Genomic DNA, 16,530 nt, shown 5'->3' with positions numbered 1-16,530 from the left:
GAGTCACCATGTCTCCTGCCTGTTCTGCTGTACAGCTCCTTGAAGGCAGGCACATGTCTATCCCTACATCCTTCACCCCTCTGTGGAACCTGGTAATAGGGCAGTGATGGAACCTAGCAGTCTATAATAAACACACATCAAGCACCCAGGAGGTTGAAGACCACAAACAAGCAAGCAGAAGAACTCCCATCTAGACACCACATGCACACTGCTGAAAACCAAAGAGGAAACCTTGGAGGCAGACAGAGAAAAAAACCACCCATGGAGGCACAAAGATGGGAATGACAGCAGACTTCTCCTTGGAAACTATGCAAGTCAGGGGACAACGGAGTAACACAGTGAAAGGGCTGGAGGGGGGAGATCTGTACTCGGCAACATCTTTCAAAAATACAGGGGGATACAGGTTTTTCAATAAATGGAAACTTAAAAAAAAATTACTGTCAGCAGACCTGCATTTCAAGAAATGACAGAGGACATTTTCGGGCAGATGGAATGATATACCAGCAAACACTTTGATCTACACAAAAAATGAAGAACACTGGAAATGACTGGAAATCCTGAATAAATACAAATATAACTCATTTTCTATTTTTAATTGCTTTAAAATACTACTCAGTGTCTAAGGTAAAGATGGTTGCAGCATGTTGTGTGTTTACAGATGTGTAGAAGTAAACTGACAGCAGTGCCAAGGACCGGAGGGGGGAACTGGGGTGTACTGTTGGTGACTGTGATAAGACTTTAGTGCCAGATTCATGAGCACAAATATATACCCTTTTTCCTATTCTAGATAAGCAGATCCCTGACGTCCATCCATGGCCCCATGTTAATCTACTGAATTCTAATGGTTTCTAATCTATTCTCTACCTCTATACCAGAATAACTTCTTAAAAATGCAGGTCAAAATGCTTTACTCCCATGACGAAATCAGGATCAGTGTTTTGATTCTTTGAACATTCTTCTTGCCACTCGTCCATGGTGAGGTGCAGCTGCTCGGGTGTGCCATCCTCCTGTCTTCATGATGTCCTTTTCTCTCCTTTTCCATGTAGCCACTCCTGTTCATCTTCCAAGATTCTAAGCAGGACTTTGACAAACAACCCTGCCCTGAGCCTGCGGACTGAGGTGTGTGCCCTGCACACTCCCATTCCTGGGAGCCTGTGTACAGGTCTGGCAGGGCACTTAATCACTCTGTTACTAACTTTGGCCCTTTTCTGCTCTCCCACTGTACTGAGAACCCCCTAAGGATCTGTCTTTTCTGTTGGGGGATCCCTGGCAAAGCAAGCTCTGACTTCGGAGTCAGTTGAAGGAATTAGATTTGGGGATTGACACAACATGGCCTCCACTGAGAGAAAGTATTTCCCTCTGGATAGAATTCAGCTGTTTTGCATTTAGTGGAAATGGGCAAAGATGGCACTATTATAAATGTACTAGCATCAGCCCACATTCATTGTTCCCTAGGCCACAAATGTTTGAGAAACTTTAAACAGTTTGGGGGCAGAAGATGAAATCTTTACGTATTACCCACTTGGCTTCCAGGTTTGAAGTTCTAGCTTTACTTCATGGTGTTCAGTGATTATCCCTGAGGCTTTATTTGTAGCAAATGTGTGGGTGGATACCAGGTTCCTCTAAAACAAAGATGAAATGTTTTGAAGCTGGCTGGCTTCAAAGATTATGCCTTCTCTTTTTGGCTATGCTTATATTTCTGAAAATATTTAGCTGTTTCCCCCATAAACATATTTTTAAAGTAAGCTTAAAGGCAGCTCATCAGAATGTCCTTACTCATTTCTCTTCCACAGCTGGCTCTTCAGGCTGTGAACGAAGATAAACAGAATATCTAGTAAGACGCTCCTACCAGGCAGTCGGCAGGATTCATAACTGGGTCAGCGGCTGCACCCTTGTCCAGCCTGGCCAGGAGCTCTGGTCTGGCTGTGCTTTGCTGCTGCCCCTGCAGAGGCAGCTGTACCTTGGCCCCTCCAGAGCCTGGTACTTCTGCCCCTGTGGGCCAGGTGGCAGTGCAGGTGAACCTGTGGGCACTGCGGAAGCTGTCTTCTGACAGGACAAGCCCTCTCAGCTTTTATCAAGACTATTTAGAAGATGTCTTCTTTCCAGGCAAGTTTTTTTTTTTGTCTCATGATGGGGCCAACTGATAGAAAATCTTGATTACAATCTGCCCAGAAAAGAGATTATCTGAGATGGCGCACCATGATGGGGGGGTGGGGAGACACCCAGAGAAGCAGTCTGAGCAAGCAGATACCACACAGGAAGTGACCACTTTCAAAGGTTTCCAGGGAGAAAGCCCACAGAAAAGAGCATTTCCGGTGCAGCCTGATCTTAGTGACCAGGGGTGTGGTCTTAAGTCTCTGAGACCCTGTGCTCCACTGTGCTCTCGTCTCCACTCTCAGTGAAGCCTCTGCAATCTGAGACAACATGCTTCCTCCGGCCTTCATTTCTCTGTGTGAATAAGGACAGCACGACTCGTCAGGGCATGTGTAGTGGGAGGTCTACAAGGTCTTCCCAGCACTGGGAGAAATCTAACGGAAAGCATTCGTTTGCTTTTTTTTTTTTTAGAGATAACAAAACCACAACCTGCGTTTTCTTTGCTTCTGTCTGAATGATGGCCGTGTACTGATCACCATTTCATGCTGGTCAGGCTTTGGTGGCACTAAGGACATCCTTGCTCCTTTCTCCCCACCAACATTCGCTATTTCTAGTCTTTCTGATAAGGGCCACTCCAACAGCTGTGAGGTGACAGCTCATTGTGGTCTTGATTTGCATTTCCCTGAGGATCAATAACAGAGCATTTTCTCATGTATCTGTTACCTGTAGGCAAAGAAAACTCAGGCAAGAAGACACCTGCACCCCCATGTTCCCAGCAGCACCATTTACAGAAGCAATGTAAATGTTCATGGATGAATGAATGGATAAAGAAGATGTGGTACATATATACAATGGGATACTACTCAGTGGTGAAAAAGAACAAAATCATGCCATTTGCAGCAACAGTGGGTGGAGCTCAAGGGCTTTATGCTAATTGAAATCAGAGAGAGAGAAATACTGTGTGATCAGAAGTAGATGTGGAATCTGTAAGTAAACAGATGAAACCAAGCTCATAGGTAACACTTAACAGATAAGGAGCTGCCAGGGGGAAGTGAGTAGGGAATGGGTGAACTCCTCTGCTTTTAGTTTAAATAAACTGGATAGTAATAAAAAAGAGACAACCTTGTTCTACACAGAATGGGGAAACAGACGCTGCTTTTGAAACACTGCTGGGTGGGAGCTGTGTTTCACACCTTGGGAGAGGGAAGAAGAGGGAAGGATGGCACCACAGGAAGGCGGGGGACCTCCCAGGTGCCCGAGGCCCTTGCTGCGGGTTTCTCCTCGCCCCCCTTTCCCAGCCAGGCCCTGGGATCCAGACCCTCCCCGCAGTTGGAGAGGAGGCCAGGCCGTACCTGCTCCAGGCGGCATGTGAGCGCGGCCCACTCCACATCCCAGGCAGCCTTGTCACCTGCGTATTGCTGCTGCAGCCGCTGGCGTGCGCGCGCGTCCTCCCGTAGCTCTGCGCGCAGCTCCTCAAGCAGTGCCTTGAGGGCGCAGAACAGCGGCTGGGTCTCTGCCACCTGTGGGGACATGAGGGCAGCTCTGCATCTCATGAGGGTGAGGACAGGGGCCTGGCCAGCAAGGGAGGGGGGCTGGTTTGGGGCTATGGTGGGAATCTGCACAGTTAGGGGGAGAATGGGTCCCCTGGCTGCTCGAGGGCCACTGGGCCGATGCTGCTAAGGGCTCCTTGGATGAGGAGGCTGGTACCACGGACACCTGAAGCAGAGATGGGAAGAAGCTGAGGGAGGCGAGGGGAACCGAGCCAGGGCTGCCAGGATGCTCTGCATGACTTCAGACCTCACAGCCCTGGTTGACAACAGGAGTAATGAGATAAACTCACCTCTGTGTGCTGTCACTTGAGTGCCAGCTGTTGAACCAGAGGGAATTAATAAAGGGCTCGTGTGTCTCATCAACGTGGTGGTTAGTCTCCGATTTGTAGTTACTAAGAGGTCATATATGCAAAAAAGCAGAGTCGTGGGGTGGGGGTGACTTTTAGGTCTAACAGTTAAAAGTAAAGGCTTAACATGCCGGTGAAGGCTTCCTTGTCCTCCCTCGAAATACAGTCACTGCCCAGAATCTCTTTTCTGCTCGCTAATGGCAGGAATAACTACTGTAACTACTTGTTTATCTTGTGCCTCCCCTGTCCCCCCACCTCCAAGTTGTCAAAGGCTGACCACCTCCCACATTTCTGGTGCTTAGCTCATGGAAGCATGCAAACAGGTCTGATAATGAAGAATGGATTCTTATTACTAACCTGCTGTACCTAACTTAAAAGATTTTGTATTTTCCAATAATACCTATTTAGTTCTATGAACACACATTTCAAAACCATGATTGCTATCTCAGTATGCTTCAGCATGGGCATTATATCAGAAGGTTTGTCCAAATGAATTAATACACCCTGAATCAATGATGGTACCTGGATAATAAAAGCCACATCAGTCCATCTCTAGAAACCAGATGGAGAACACCTAAAGCCCGTTGCTAGCTCCCTGAATGGTCTCAAGGCAATCCTCTTTGGTACATTTATAAGACAGGAGGACTTAAAAGCTCTCTCAGTCCTACCAGAGGCACTCTGTCTGTACCATGGGAAGACAGAGCCCCTCATGCTCAGAAGAATCCCCCCTCCTTGGTAAACCTCCTGTCCCAGGGCAGCGAGCCTGGGATCTGCATACCCAGCAGCCTTCTCTCTTCCATCAGCTTGAGAGTCAATCATGCTTTTAAAACCATCTAGTCAAATCAATGAAACACGCATGTACGTATGCAAAAATGGTTAGCCATGCTTGGGAAGAATTTGTGATACTCTGGATATACGTTTGGATGTTAGAAGAGAGAAATTCCTTAACATGAACTTTATCACTGAAAACGCCATAGTTTTCTCCATAATTTATATGAAAAGTTTTAGTATTAAATACAGTAGACTTTTGGTCAGGTGAAAAGGTCTGTTAGCATTTATTGCTCCTTGATTTTCCTCACCATGAAAACCAATTTTCACTTTTAACTGAGAGTACAATTCAGTTAACATTTGCAAAACCTGGCAAATAGAAAACCTAAAAATCCTGTACGTTCTTTCCAACTATGAGAATATAAGTAAATTACCACTGTTCTCAACAAGATATTCATAAAATGTGTGAAACTGTAATCAATGCAGAAGTTTCTTTAAACTCTACACCAAAAGTATTTAAAGGTATGTATGAGTGAGGTGTTAGTCTTTTCACAGATATACATCTTCCTAAGTATAGAATTTGTTTGCTAAAAAATTATTTTATGGTAGACTTGATTTTTCATCATTGGATTTTAGATTTTTAAAAAATTACTACTTTTCAAGTCAAACTATTTTAAACATAAAATCACGGTAATTTTTATCGAAACTTCGGAGCAGTTGTCTCTGTTTCATTGAAGAAAAAGCAGAAAACCACATAATAAATCACATGTGATCAGTACTTTCCTATGAACCACAAGTCATGTATGTGGTCAGCTTTGGGGTTCTTCTCTAACAGCACTGACAACATCAGGACCAGAATTTTGTGCTCCTTGAAAGCAGGGTTCACATGACTGTCCTTTTGCAGATTAAAATTTTGCTTCTGCTGGAAGTAAGTACTTTTTGGCATTAATAGATATCAGATTAAATAAAATCAAGTCTTAATGTTTTCATGCACATTTGGGCCAGAGCAATCAACATAATGTCCTGTTATACCAATACTATATTTAATCATCATGGGATAAGCTCAAACTTGCTTTGGGGTGAAGGTGGCCAAAGGGGACAAGAGCCCAGAGAATCGATGCTATTGGTAGCTGTTACCACCGTCACCTGGGCACAGCATGTGGCCTGGCACGCAGCCAACCTAGTTCTGCCACTGGAGAACAACGGCAAGAACTATGTCCAAGAGAAAACTGAAGACCCCGAATGAGCCACAGACAGGCACTGATCCTTCCAACTGACTGTTACACACACAGAAACCCAGTGATGGTGACTAACACTAGTTTCCAGTGGGCCAGGGGTGTGATGATCCTTCACCTACAGGACAGTGCTTGCATCTCACATCGAGCCTGAGTGCACGCTGGCACATGCCCTTGTCACAGGGGAGGACGCACAGCAACGGGGAACCTGTCTGGCCGCGAGGAAGCGTGGAGCCTGACTGCGATCCAGGTCTGCCTGCGCTACCCAAGACTGGACAAGCCTGCCAGCATATGTGAATTCTGGCAGCATAACCCTGCCCAAGCTGTAATTTTAAGGATAGCTAATCTAGGGCTTCCCTAGGGATCTAGTAGTTAAGAATCTGCCCACCAATACAGGAGACACATGGGTTTGATGCCTGGTTCCGGGAAGGTGGCACAGGCCGCAGAGCACTTAAGTCTATGTGCTGTGACTACTGAGCCTGTGCTCTAGAGCCTGGGAACTGCAACTGCTGAGCCTGAGCGCTGCCACTGCTGAAGCCCGCGTGCCTGGAGCCTGTGCTTCACATGAGCAGCCACTGCAGTGAGAAGTCCGAGCAACCACAGCTAGAGAGTAGCCCCTCCTTGCTGCAATGAAGATCCAGCACAGCCAAAAATAAACAAACAAAGATGGCTAATCTCTGTGAAGCAAACTCCATTCCCCACATCAAGGGGAATAACAGTAGCCCTCCTGAAAGAACATCTAGACGTTACTCTTCTCACTTCTCCCAGTGGTGGCCGTTTGCTGGGCTATATTTTTGGTAGAAAGACCCAAATCAAGTCAAGGATGGAATCAAGACTAAGTCTTCAGGTCAAAGTCATCTTAGATACAGAGCTTTCAGAACCTTCTGTGCCAGGTGCTGAGCTCTATAACCTTTTAGCTTATATATCTGGTAAGTATACAAAAAGTGAAATTGCTCAGTCGTGTACGACTGTTTGTGATCCCATTGACTGTAGCCTACCAGGCTCCTCCCTCCATGGCATTTTCCAGGCAAGAGTACTGGAGTGGGTTGCCATTTCCTTCTCCAGGGGATCAAACCCAGGTCTTCTGCATTGCAGGCAGACGCCTTACCCTCTGAGCCACCAGAGAAGCCCTTCTGGTAAGTATGGGCAATTGTAATTAAAAAGGCCAACTTCCCAATTTCTTTCAGTTCAGTCGCTCAGTCATGTCCGACTCTTTGCGACCCCATGAATCACAGCACACCAGGCCTCCCTGTCCATCACCAACTCCCGGAGTTTACTCAAACTCATGTCCATCGAGTCGGTGATGCCATCCAGCCATCTCATCCTCTGTCGTCCCCTTCTCCTCCTGCCCCCAATCGCTCCCAGCATCAGAGTCTTTTCCAGTGAGTCAACTCTTCGCATGAGGTGGCCAAAGTACTGGAGTTTCAGCTTTAGCATCAGTCCTTCCAATGAACACCCAGGACTGACCTCCTTTAGGATGGAGTGGTTGGATCTCCTTGCAGTCCAAGGGACTCTCAAGAGTCTTCTCCAACACCACAGTTCAAAAGCATCAATTCTTCAGTGCTCAGCTTTCTTCACAGTCCAACTCTCACATCCATACGTGACCACTGGAAAAACCATAGCCTTGACTAGACGGACCTTTGTTGGCAAAGTAATATCTCTGCTTTTTAATATGCTATCTAGGTTGGTCATAACTTTCCTCCCAAGGAGTAAGCGTCTTCTAATTTCATGGCTGCAATCACCATCTGCAGTGCTTTTAGAGCCCCCCACAAAAAAAGTCTGACACTGTTTCCCCATCTATTTACCATGAAGTGATGGGACCAGATGCCATGATCTTCGTTTTCTGAATGTTGAGCTTTAAGTCAACTTTTTCACTCTCCTCTTTCACTTTCATCAAGAGGCTTATTGGTCTTCTTACAAAGCAGCAGGATAAAATGTTTCCACAATTTCTTTCTCAATTCTAAGGACATTTCAGCCCTTTTAAGCTCGAATAACCCTCCATTTGCCATCAGGAGTTTGTGCTATAAAGTGTTAAAATAACAGGTTCAAGTTTGGGCTTTGGCCAGTAGGACTGTTATCCAATTATAAGTGAAAGTCACTCAGTCGTGTCTGACTCTCTGCGACCCCATGGACTATAGAGTCCATGGAATTCTCTAGGCCAGAATACTGGAGTGGGTAGCCTTTTCCTCCTCCAGGGAATCTTCCCAACCCAGGTATCGAACCCAGGTGTCCTACATTGCAGGCGGATTCTTTACCAGCTGAGCCACAAGGGAAGCCCAAGAATACTGGAGTGGGTAGCCTGTCCCTTCTCTAGCAGATCTTCCTGACCCAGGAATCAAACCAGGGTCTCCTGCATTGCAGGTGGATTCTTTACCAACTGAGCTATCAGGGAAGCCCTATCCAATTATAGGACACATGTTAATAGAAATTGAAAAGAAGTTTATAGATAGGTAGCAGATCAGTTGGTGAGGCAACACCAGCTATTTTATAGACTCACTTTTGCTTAAGATTTCTAAGACATGCACATAAGTAATTCTGTGAAAGCTATACTTAACATCAACCACTCTGCTGCATCAGAGCCACTGCCTTTAGAGATGGTGTAATCTAAAATTGGAACAGAGGTACTGACCTGCTGCTACGGGCTGACCCACAGAAAGGCAGTCACAATAGAGGTGCTGGCCTCTGCCTTATCCTCACTTAGGCAGAGTCCTGCAATGCTGTGGTTGGCTGCCCTGACCACCCACCGCCCACTTCCACATACACACCCATGCATAGTTCCTATTTGACACATAAGGGGGGGGGCCTCTTGCAGGTTCAATAAAAGTAACTCCTTCACCAGCAGGGGTGCCATGTCACCCTTTACTGAGATTATCTTTACATATCTGTGTGTGCTTGGTCTCGGTCACGTCCAACTGCAACCCTCCAGAGACTGTAGCCCACCAGGCTCCTCTGTCCATGGGATTCTCCAGGCAAGAAGACTGGCGTGGATAGCCATTTCCTACTTCAGGGGATCTTCCTGACCCAGGGTCGAACCTGCATCTCTTCTGTCTCCTGCATTGGCAGGCAAAGTCTTTACCATTGTGCCACCTAGGAACCCCCTACAATATTTTAATCCAGCAACATTTTAACAAGTAAGCCATTTGTCATTCTTATCTTCATTATTACATACAGATTAAAGATTATTTTCTAAAACCATCATCCCCACAGATAAAGGAGAATGAGTCATTAAAGACTGGCTGTGAAAATATAATCTCTTATGGAAGCTTGCAGAGATGACAGACTCATCTGTGGCCAGAACTCACGTGTCCACTGGCTGCGAATACACTGGGTGACCTGGACCAGGCGGACTCCATGCCTGCAGGTCTCCCATCATTTTCACTGAAGGCCTCGGAAGAGTAAAGGTGGGTGTGTGAGAGGACATATGGACACAGATTGAACAGGTATAGACCCAGAACTGTTGCCAAGGCTTCAAAGTGTGATGGAAGGGCAAATGGACAAGTGTGATGGAAGTCAAGTGGCCAGATGGGAAGAATGAACTGATTACCGGCAAGCTCATTAGTGTATCAGAACTTGTGCCACAAGACTCGGAAAGGTGTGTCACAAACTACCTGCCACCCAAAGGTAGGTCGGGGAGGTAGGGCTGGGGCCGAGAGTATTTCTTCAGGAAACTTTTGTTACTTGTGACTTTCCACACCCTGAACACGTGCTACTTTCACAGTAACAGGAAAAAAAAAAAAAAAAACAGCAAAAATAAAGTGCTTCCTAATCATAAACTCTGGTCAGGTTACTTCCACAGAGTTGCATGTCTCTTAGGTGAGGCTATAAAGTTGCAGAGTCTGAAGAATGAATCTGGTGCAACATATGAAAGTGAAACATAAAAGCTATCAAGGCTCAAGAGGATTGCCTTCTTATTTAAAATATAAAATCAGATGTGTGGAAGTGCTGTTTCTGGAAGTTTCTGTATCTTGGGCAGAGTAGAAAGAATGGGCTGCCAGCAAGTAGGCTACTGGGCACCAGGTGAGTGCAGGCCCAGGATGCCCTGGAGCCAAAGGCACTCTGTCTACAGGGAAAGGCTGGCTTTGATCTGGGGGGCCTCCGAGTCCCAGGTCAGTGACAAAAGGCCCAGGGAGCAGACTGCCCCTAGTCCTCAGGCTGGATCCTGAGGAGGGCCCTCAGGGACCAGTGGCAGTTGAAGACTTGAAGATTTGAACACAGAACATAGTAAATGGTAAAGGATCTGCCTGCAATGCAAGAGACCTGGGTTCGATCCCTGGGTCAGGAAGATCCCCTGAAGACATGGCAACCCGCTCCAGTATTCTTGCCTGGAGAATTCCATGGACTGAGGAGCCGGCAGGCTATAGTCCATGGAGTTGCAAAGCGTCAGACACAACTGGGCGACTAAACACTTTCATTTTTTCATAATTGCATTAGATTGCCCTCTCCACACTTACACTTAGACGCTTTAAAAAAGAGTATTATGTCACATCCCTGAATGAAAAAGTAACTTTTCTTTTAATGACTTAATCCAATTGGGGGAAGACTGGCTGTTGGAACCCCACAGTCATACTTCTGGCACTATTAACCACCCTATGTTTAAAAACCTGATTTCAGGAATTACTACTATCAAAGGCATACTTGGCTGTAGTAGTGCTGGCCTCAGAAGCTCAACGCAGTTGCAGGCATCTTGGTGCTTGTCCCCAGCCTGGGACCCTGCAGAAGGCTGGGTGAACTCAAGTGCTCACTGCCTCCAGGACAGGTGGGTCCCTGCTGCCTCGTCAGTCTGGGCAGTGTTCGCAGAGCCAAACACTTTCCAATCTGATGGTTTTTAATGAAGTATTTCCAACGCTGACTTGATACATGCAATTTTTTTAAACCTCCTTTGACATGATAAATGTTGCCATCCACCCTGTTCAGCTGTGAGATTGTTCACTGTGACACAAGGCAAGGCCTGGGAAATTCTGTCCCCTGCTAATTTATCCTTGGGAAAGAAGTCAGGCCACATTTCCCACTCTGCTTATCGCCTTGGGAGGCCCTCGGAGTTTCTGAGGTGGGTGCGGCTTGAGGGGCCGCTCCCTGCGACACGTGCCCAGCTCCCGCGTCCAGGCTGCCTGGCTGGTACAGGATGGACAGACCTCCCTCCCGAGAAGTGCACTGCCGGGCGCCAGCTGTCGCTTACAGTAGAGCTCATTAATCTTGTGTCCTCAGATGGATGGCACTGGACTGCCATGGGCAGACAGGCCCATTAAAGGCAGATCTGATTCTGCCCACGTGGACACCACCCCCATTAGCCCATCTGCATGCCTGTGTACAAAGCGGGAACACAATGGTCCACCTCCACTTTCAAGCGGAAATGCTGAGACATGAATGATGGAAGGAGGCAGCAGCAAAGATGACGTTAAGACGCACAGAACAGGAGGTTCCAGCTGAGTGACTTTCCATAGGTCTCCACCTCACAGGGAAAATCTTCCATGACTATTGTTTGGGAAACCAGCTGTGTTACATTTTCCCCCTTTCCCAAAGCATTTGGATGTGCACGTGGGAAACACCCGACACGTGCTCTCGGAGGCAGCGGGTCTGTGGCTAAGCAGCCAACAAGGAATTCTATGTAAGTCACAGATAATACCATGGGACTGCCTGACAGCACCGCTTTTAAAAACCAGTAAAACTGGTCGATTTTGGGGGATGTTCTGCAAAGGAGCATTTTATTTTCTAACGATCTTTGCTGGAAAACGCTGGAAAACTCATTCCATGAGCTAAAAAATCTCTCCCATGGCCTCATGACAGACTTCCTAATAATGGTAATTAAAAGTTCCTTTGAAAATATAACCTCTTTCTGGAGTCCTGTTATTCTGGGAGAATGAAGGGTGAAGTTATGCTTAGAAATCAGGACTTCAACTGTGAAAATCTGAGTTGTACACAGAAGGTGGGGAAAGGGGGAACGCTCCCCCAGGTGTGAGCTAGGGAGGCGTCACTTTCCTCATCTGACCTGAGTTCACGCTCTGCTGCCGTCCTAACCATCCTAACCCCCCTGCCCCGACACACACACATGCTCTGGGCAGAAGGAGAGGCTGCAGCTGTGGAGTGCGGTGTGCAGGGAGGGCCCAGACTGGCTGTGATGGTGCGCCTGCAGCTGCGCCTGGGGTCACCCCACCCTGCGCCTACCCCCAGATCCAGGCTCTCCCTGCCAGACACTCAAAAAAGCAACATGAGGTCAGGAGAGTCTCAGGCCAGGAAGCCCAGGAGCAAAAAAGTTTTAGCCTTGCAGGCAGGATCCTGGCACTCCAAACCCATCACAGCTTCCGTTTTGCAGAAAAGCACAACCAACCTGGGGCACCCAGAGCATCTCTTGGCTTATCCAGCAGGGGCCTGTTTGCTTATAAAGATAAATGGGGCTTTTGGGAACACTGATAGTTACTTAAGGTTCTACACAGAAACCTCACTTCTCTTTACACACGCTTTCATTTTTGCTTCAAGTGTCATCCAATATTTGTATTGGGGACATTATGTTTTGTGTAGCTTAAAAACAACATGAAATACTTCATACACATTTGGAGATAAAAAGACGGACAAACTTGGTTTTCCTCCTGTGTTATGTTGCCCGCCAGCAAACAACAAAGCCCTACGTGGTCGTGATGAGGGCACCATCTCCTTGGAAGAGTGTCACCCTCTATATAAGACATAGGCCACCTTATCCAGTACTGTTTTCTCCTCTTCCTGAGGCACATTCACTGGCCTTGAGGGGACTCAATTGACGTGCCCTTACTATGTCCTCACTTATGTGAATGAGCCAAGCAAACCAGAGCTCTCTGCCCCTGGGAACACCAGCGCGTGAACAGATGACAGGGGCAGGCTAGGGGGTCTTTTCTCCCAGTGCAGGGAGAATGAGGAGCTAAGACCAGCACCCACCTGCCTGTAGAGCTGTCCCCCGTCGGTGGGCTGCAGCCGTGACCCGTGGTCACCCATCTGCGGAGAGCGCTCTCCCAGGGAAAACCCACAGCTTGGCCCATCGTCGTCGCGGTCTGGACTGTCCGCCTTTGTGTCCCCCTGGACGCCAAGCTCCCCGAGCCTGGGGAAGGTCTCTGGAAGCTCGCTCTGAAATGGCAGGAGGGGACAATCACAGCTGAATTCTTCTGCCCTCAGCCTAAGTTTTAATGCCTGAGGTTCATCACCCACTTCAGGGGTTATCACAACTTCACTTCTCAGCCCTCTCTCCCTAGGAGGCTCATAGTGACCACTTCACTCACTGGCCACTTTCTCCATCTAAACCTGACATAGAGGGTGCCCAGTTTATTAGATGAGATTAGAAATATTACTATTTGTAAATCATTCCTGCTCTCAGTTACAGTGAAAGGAGGAGGGCCTCCAAAGTACTGATCAATAGAAAACTTGACAACTACTTCCAGTTTTGCTTAACAATGGTTTTCTAGGTCATGGCTATCTTGAAGCAGGTTGAATTCGTTTTTAAAGAAGTTCTCCACCCCGAGGGAAGAGCATCATATCTCCCCATTCCCAGGATGTCTTAAAACTGCACACACTGCTGAGGAGAGTGGGAGCAGAGGGTCTTTGGGGGCTAAGAGGAACCAACCACCACGGGGCCCTGAAACAGCTGACGAGGCAGCCAGAGTAGCAGACACCAGCAGCTCCAGCCCTGTGCTCGCCAGACAGCATGGCCAGAGAGGAGCCTGCAGAGCTGGAGGCCACTCTGCCTTAATCAATAACCATCAATCAGAGGGCAAATAGCTCTGGTTCTGCCATGAACCTGGGAATTGAGGCCTAAGGAGGTATATGCTTCATACTGATTTCAGAGGCTGTGAGAAAGCTCCTCTTGGAGCTCAGAGAGACCACGTTAGAGCCGGGTTTGCCAACCATCACTGTGGAATGAACCAGTGGAGGACTTTGGGGGTGATAACAAATTCATCCATCAGCAAAAAGACATGGCAGCAAAAAGACATGGCAGCAAAAAGCATGGCTGCAGCAGGGGCTTACAGACCAGCGTGTTCTTCAAACGAGCTCCCTGGGCAGCACCGGACGACCCCACTGCCTTTGCTCTGCCTGGACTGGGCTTGAAGAATAACCTGAGATAATCAGAACATGACTGTGTGCGGAGCGGAGTGGGTAGGCGGACAGCAGGGCCTGGGGCTCAAGAACAAACCCCATACAAAGGAACTCCCGGGGCCGAGCTACCTCCATGAAGTCCTCCGCGTCGTCCTCCGCCTGCCTCCCTTGGCGCCAGTGCTTGAGCAGCCACCTGAGCTTGACGTAGAAGAGGAAGATGTTCTGCTTCAGGGAGCGCAGCTCCTGCTGCATCAGGTGCCTCTCGTCGTCCCAGGCGCGCTCGTGCAGCGAGCTCTGCAGGGCCAGGCCGTTTGCCTCCCGGTCGCGCCTCCGCAGGGCGCAGCGGCGTTCCTCCTCCGCCTTGGACGAAGAAGAGAGGCGCCGTGACGGGCGGCTGTCCCCACCTGCCACCCAACTGAGCCTCTGCCAGCGGCCATTCCGCCTGGGATGGGAAACTCAGAAACTTCCCCCCCCGCCCCCCACTCCCTGAGTTTAGTACACTCCTCTAGAGGCTCACTCTTCACAAAACCCCAAGCGCTTCCTGACTCCCCGTTCAAGGGGAGGGGTCGGCATCATTTCTCATCGTGGAGTTTCTCGTGCGGTTTTTTGATGTTCCTTAGGCCCCTTCAGGAGCACTGTCTCTTGGAGGCAGGGCTCACAGCTGACCCAGGGGCAGACCCTGTTTGTACTCCGGGGCTGGTACCTTGTGCCTTGGCACATTGCAGGTGTCCAGGCAGAGTAAGTGGGAGTCCTTCCCCCTTGACTCACTGAGCCCTAGGGTTCCCACAGACCCCGACAGAAAGATGACAAGCTAGTACTCAACTGCACATGGGATGCAGATAAGGGCACAGGAATAGCATCCATGGTGGCTAAAGTGATATATAGGCTGAAAGTCTTTGCTCCACTGACCAGAAAGGGTTAGAATGCCAGTCTTGCTATTACCCTAACACCCCATCTTGTGTCAAAAACCAACAGGTGGGTTTGGTTTTGTTTCCCTGAAGTACTAGAGAAAGTACTAAGTTGGGTGCCTGACACCAGACCTCGTTGGCACCTGAAGCTGGGAATTTCACTCACACACTCAGCAGCCCTGAGTCCCAGCACTGGCTTTGTCCCCTGTGGACATGGAGCTGGACAGGGAGAGGAGGGGGCAGCCTGACTGCTGGAAGCCCAGTGTCTGCCATTTATTTGTGTGTTATCTCAGGCCATTGACAGATCCTTGTGAGGTTTCAGCTGCGAGTACAGCTGACCCCCACCGTGCATGCCCAGTGCCAGGCGGGTGCCCCAGGACTGGCTCCGGGAGGCACAGCCCTGGGAGGGTCTATTCTTTTAGTTTATTTTTTGATCTATAACCTCTTGGAAATGTCCCTTCCTGACTGGCTTGCTCTGCTCCCTCTTCCTCCAAGGCCCTTCTCCTGTTCCAGGATCCCCTTTCCCTTTCAACAAGCCCAGATGACTGCTCAGAGCCTCCAGCCAAGGCTGGGAGAGTCTTCACCCCACAGCCCTTTATCCTGAATCCAGTACTAGAAACACCAGGAACCTGCAGTTCTGCTGACAGCATCTCCAGGGATAAACTCATTTTCAAACATGATTTTTGGAGCAATGTAAAAAACAAACAAACAGCTAAATTCTCTAGGGATTAGGTTCAGGTGATATGAAATTACTTTTCTTTGGTGATAATATGTGAAACTTGACCTGTAAATATAAGTTTAAAAAAAGGGACACGTCTAGTGGTACCTGGCTTGGCTCTCCCTGAGCTTCATGGCAGAAGGTGCTCCCTTGATCAGTTTTTAACCCATTTAGATGAGCAGAACCACAGACAACATGAGGCTTAAGTGGCATGCACATTCCTTGCCAGAGTAAGTACATACTGATACCTTACTGTGCATAAGACATGCATTTGAAACACCATGGTGCCATCTCAAGATCATCTGGTTTTTGTTTTCAAAGATAACAGATGTCTTCCAGGAACAAACACAAAAGGGTCTGAGAAGCAGTCATGGCCATTCGAGCCTGGGTTTGCGTCTCGGGTGTGTCAGGGGTGGCAGGTACCTTGGAGGCCTGGGGACAGTGATCCCAGGTCCTGGGAACTCTGGGGAGGCGCTTAATGGATGAGGATTTTGAGCCAGGACCAGGTTACTCTAAAATGGCTTAAAGAGCTGTAAGGCCACAGTCCAATTAGTGGCAGCTTTTTTTTAATACAACGGGTGAATTGTTGATCTAGCAGAAAATTGACCTGATACTGACGAAATGTACCAATCTGCAGACACTGGACATTACGGACACATTTTCATGTCCAGCGGCCTGGAAGGCCTTTTACTGGTTCTGGCTGTAGGCAAGCTTGTCTGTCGCGTTACTCCTTCAGTCGTGACCGAATCTGCAACTCCATGGACTGCAGCCCTCCAGGCTCCTCTGTCCATGGGGATTCTCCAGGCAAGAATACTGGAGTGGGTTGCCATTCCCTTCTCCAGGGGATCTTCCCGA

At 48.3% G+C, this 16,530-nt stretch overlaps 1 protein-coding gene across 5 annotated transcripts in view; it reads right to left on the bottom strand.

Annotated features, from left to right (window-relative positions):
* MTCL1 (microtubule crosslinking factor 1) overlaps positions 1-16,530 on the bottom strand; it is a 113,508-nt gene that overhangs the window by 15,659 nt on the left and 81,319 nt on the right. For all 5 annotated transcript variants that reach the window (XM_059881043.1, XM_059881044.1, XM_010818953.4 and 2 more), the window contains 3 exons: positions 14,179-14,409; positions 12,901-13,086; positions 3,447-3,614 (listed from right to left, as the gene is read on the bottom strand). In XM_059881043.1, coding sequence (XP_059737026.1) covers positions 3,447-3,614; positions 12,901-13,086; positions 14,179-14,409 — 585 coding nt within the window. The remainder of the gene's footprint in view (positions 1-3,446; positions 3,615-12,900; positions 13,087-14,178; positions 14,410-16,530) is intronic.

This window comes from Bos taurus, chromosome 24 (assembly GCF_002263795.3).
Source record: "Bos taurus isolate L1 Dominette 01449 registration number 42190680 breed Hereford chromosome 24, ARS-UCD2.0, whole genome shotgun sequence".
Classification (NCBI taxonomy): Eukaryota; Metazoa; Chordata; class Mammalia; order Artiodactyla; family Bovidae; genus Bos; species Bos taurus.
This window is presented reverse-complemented; position numbering and strand designations above follow the sequence as displayed.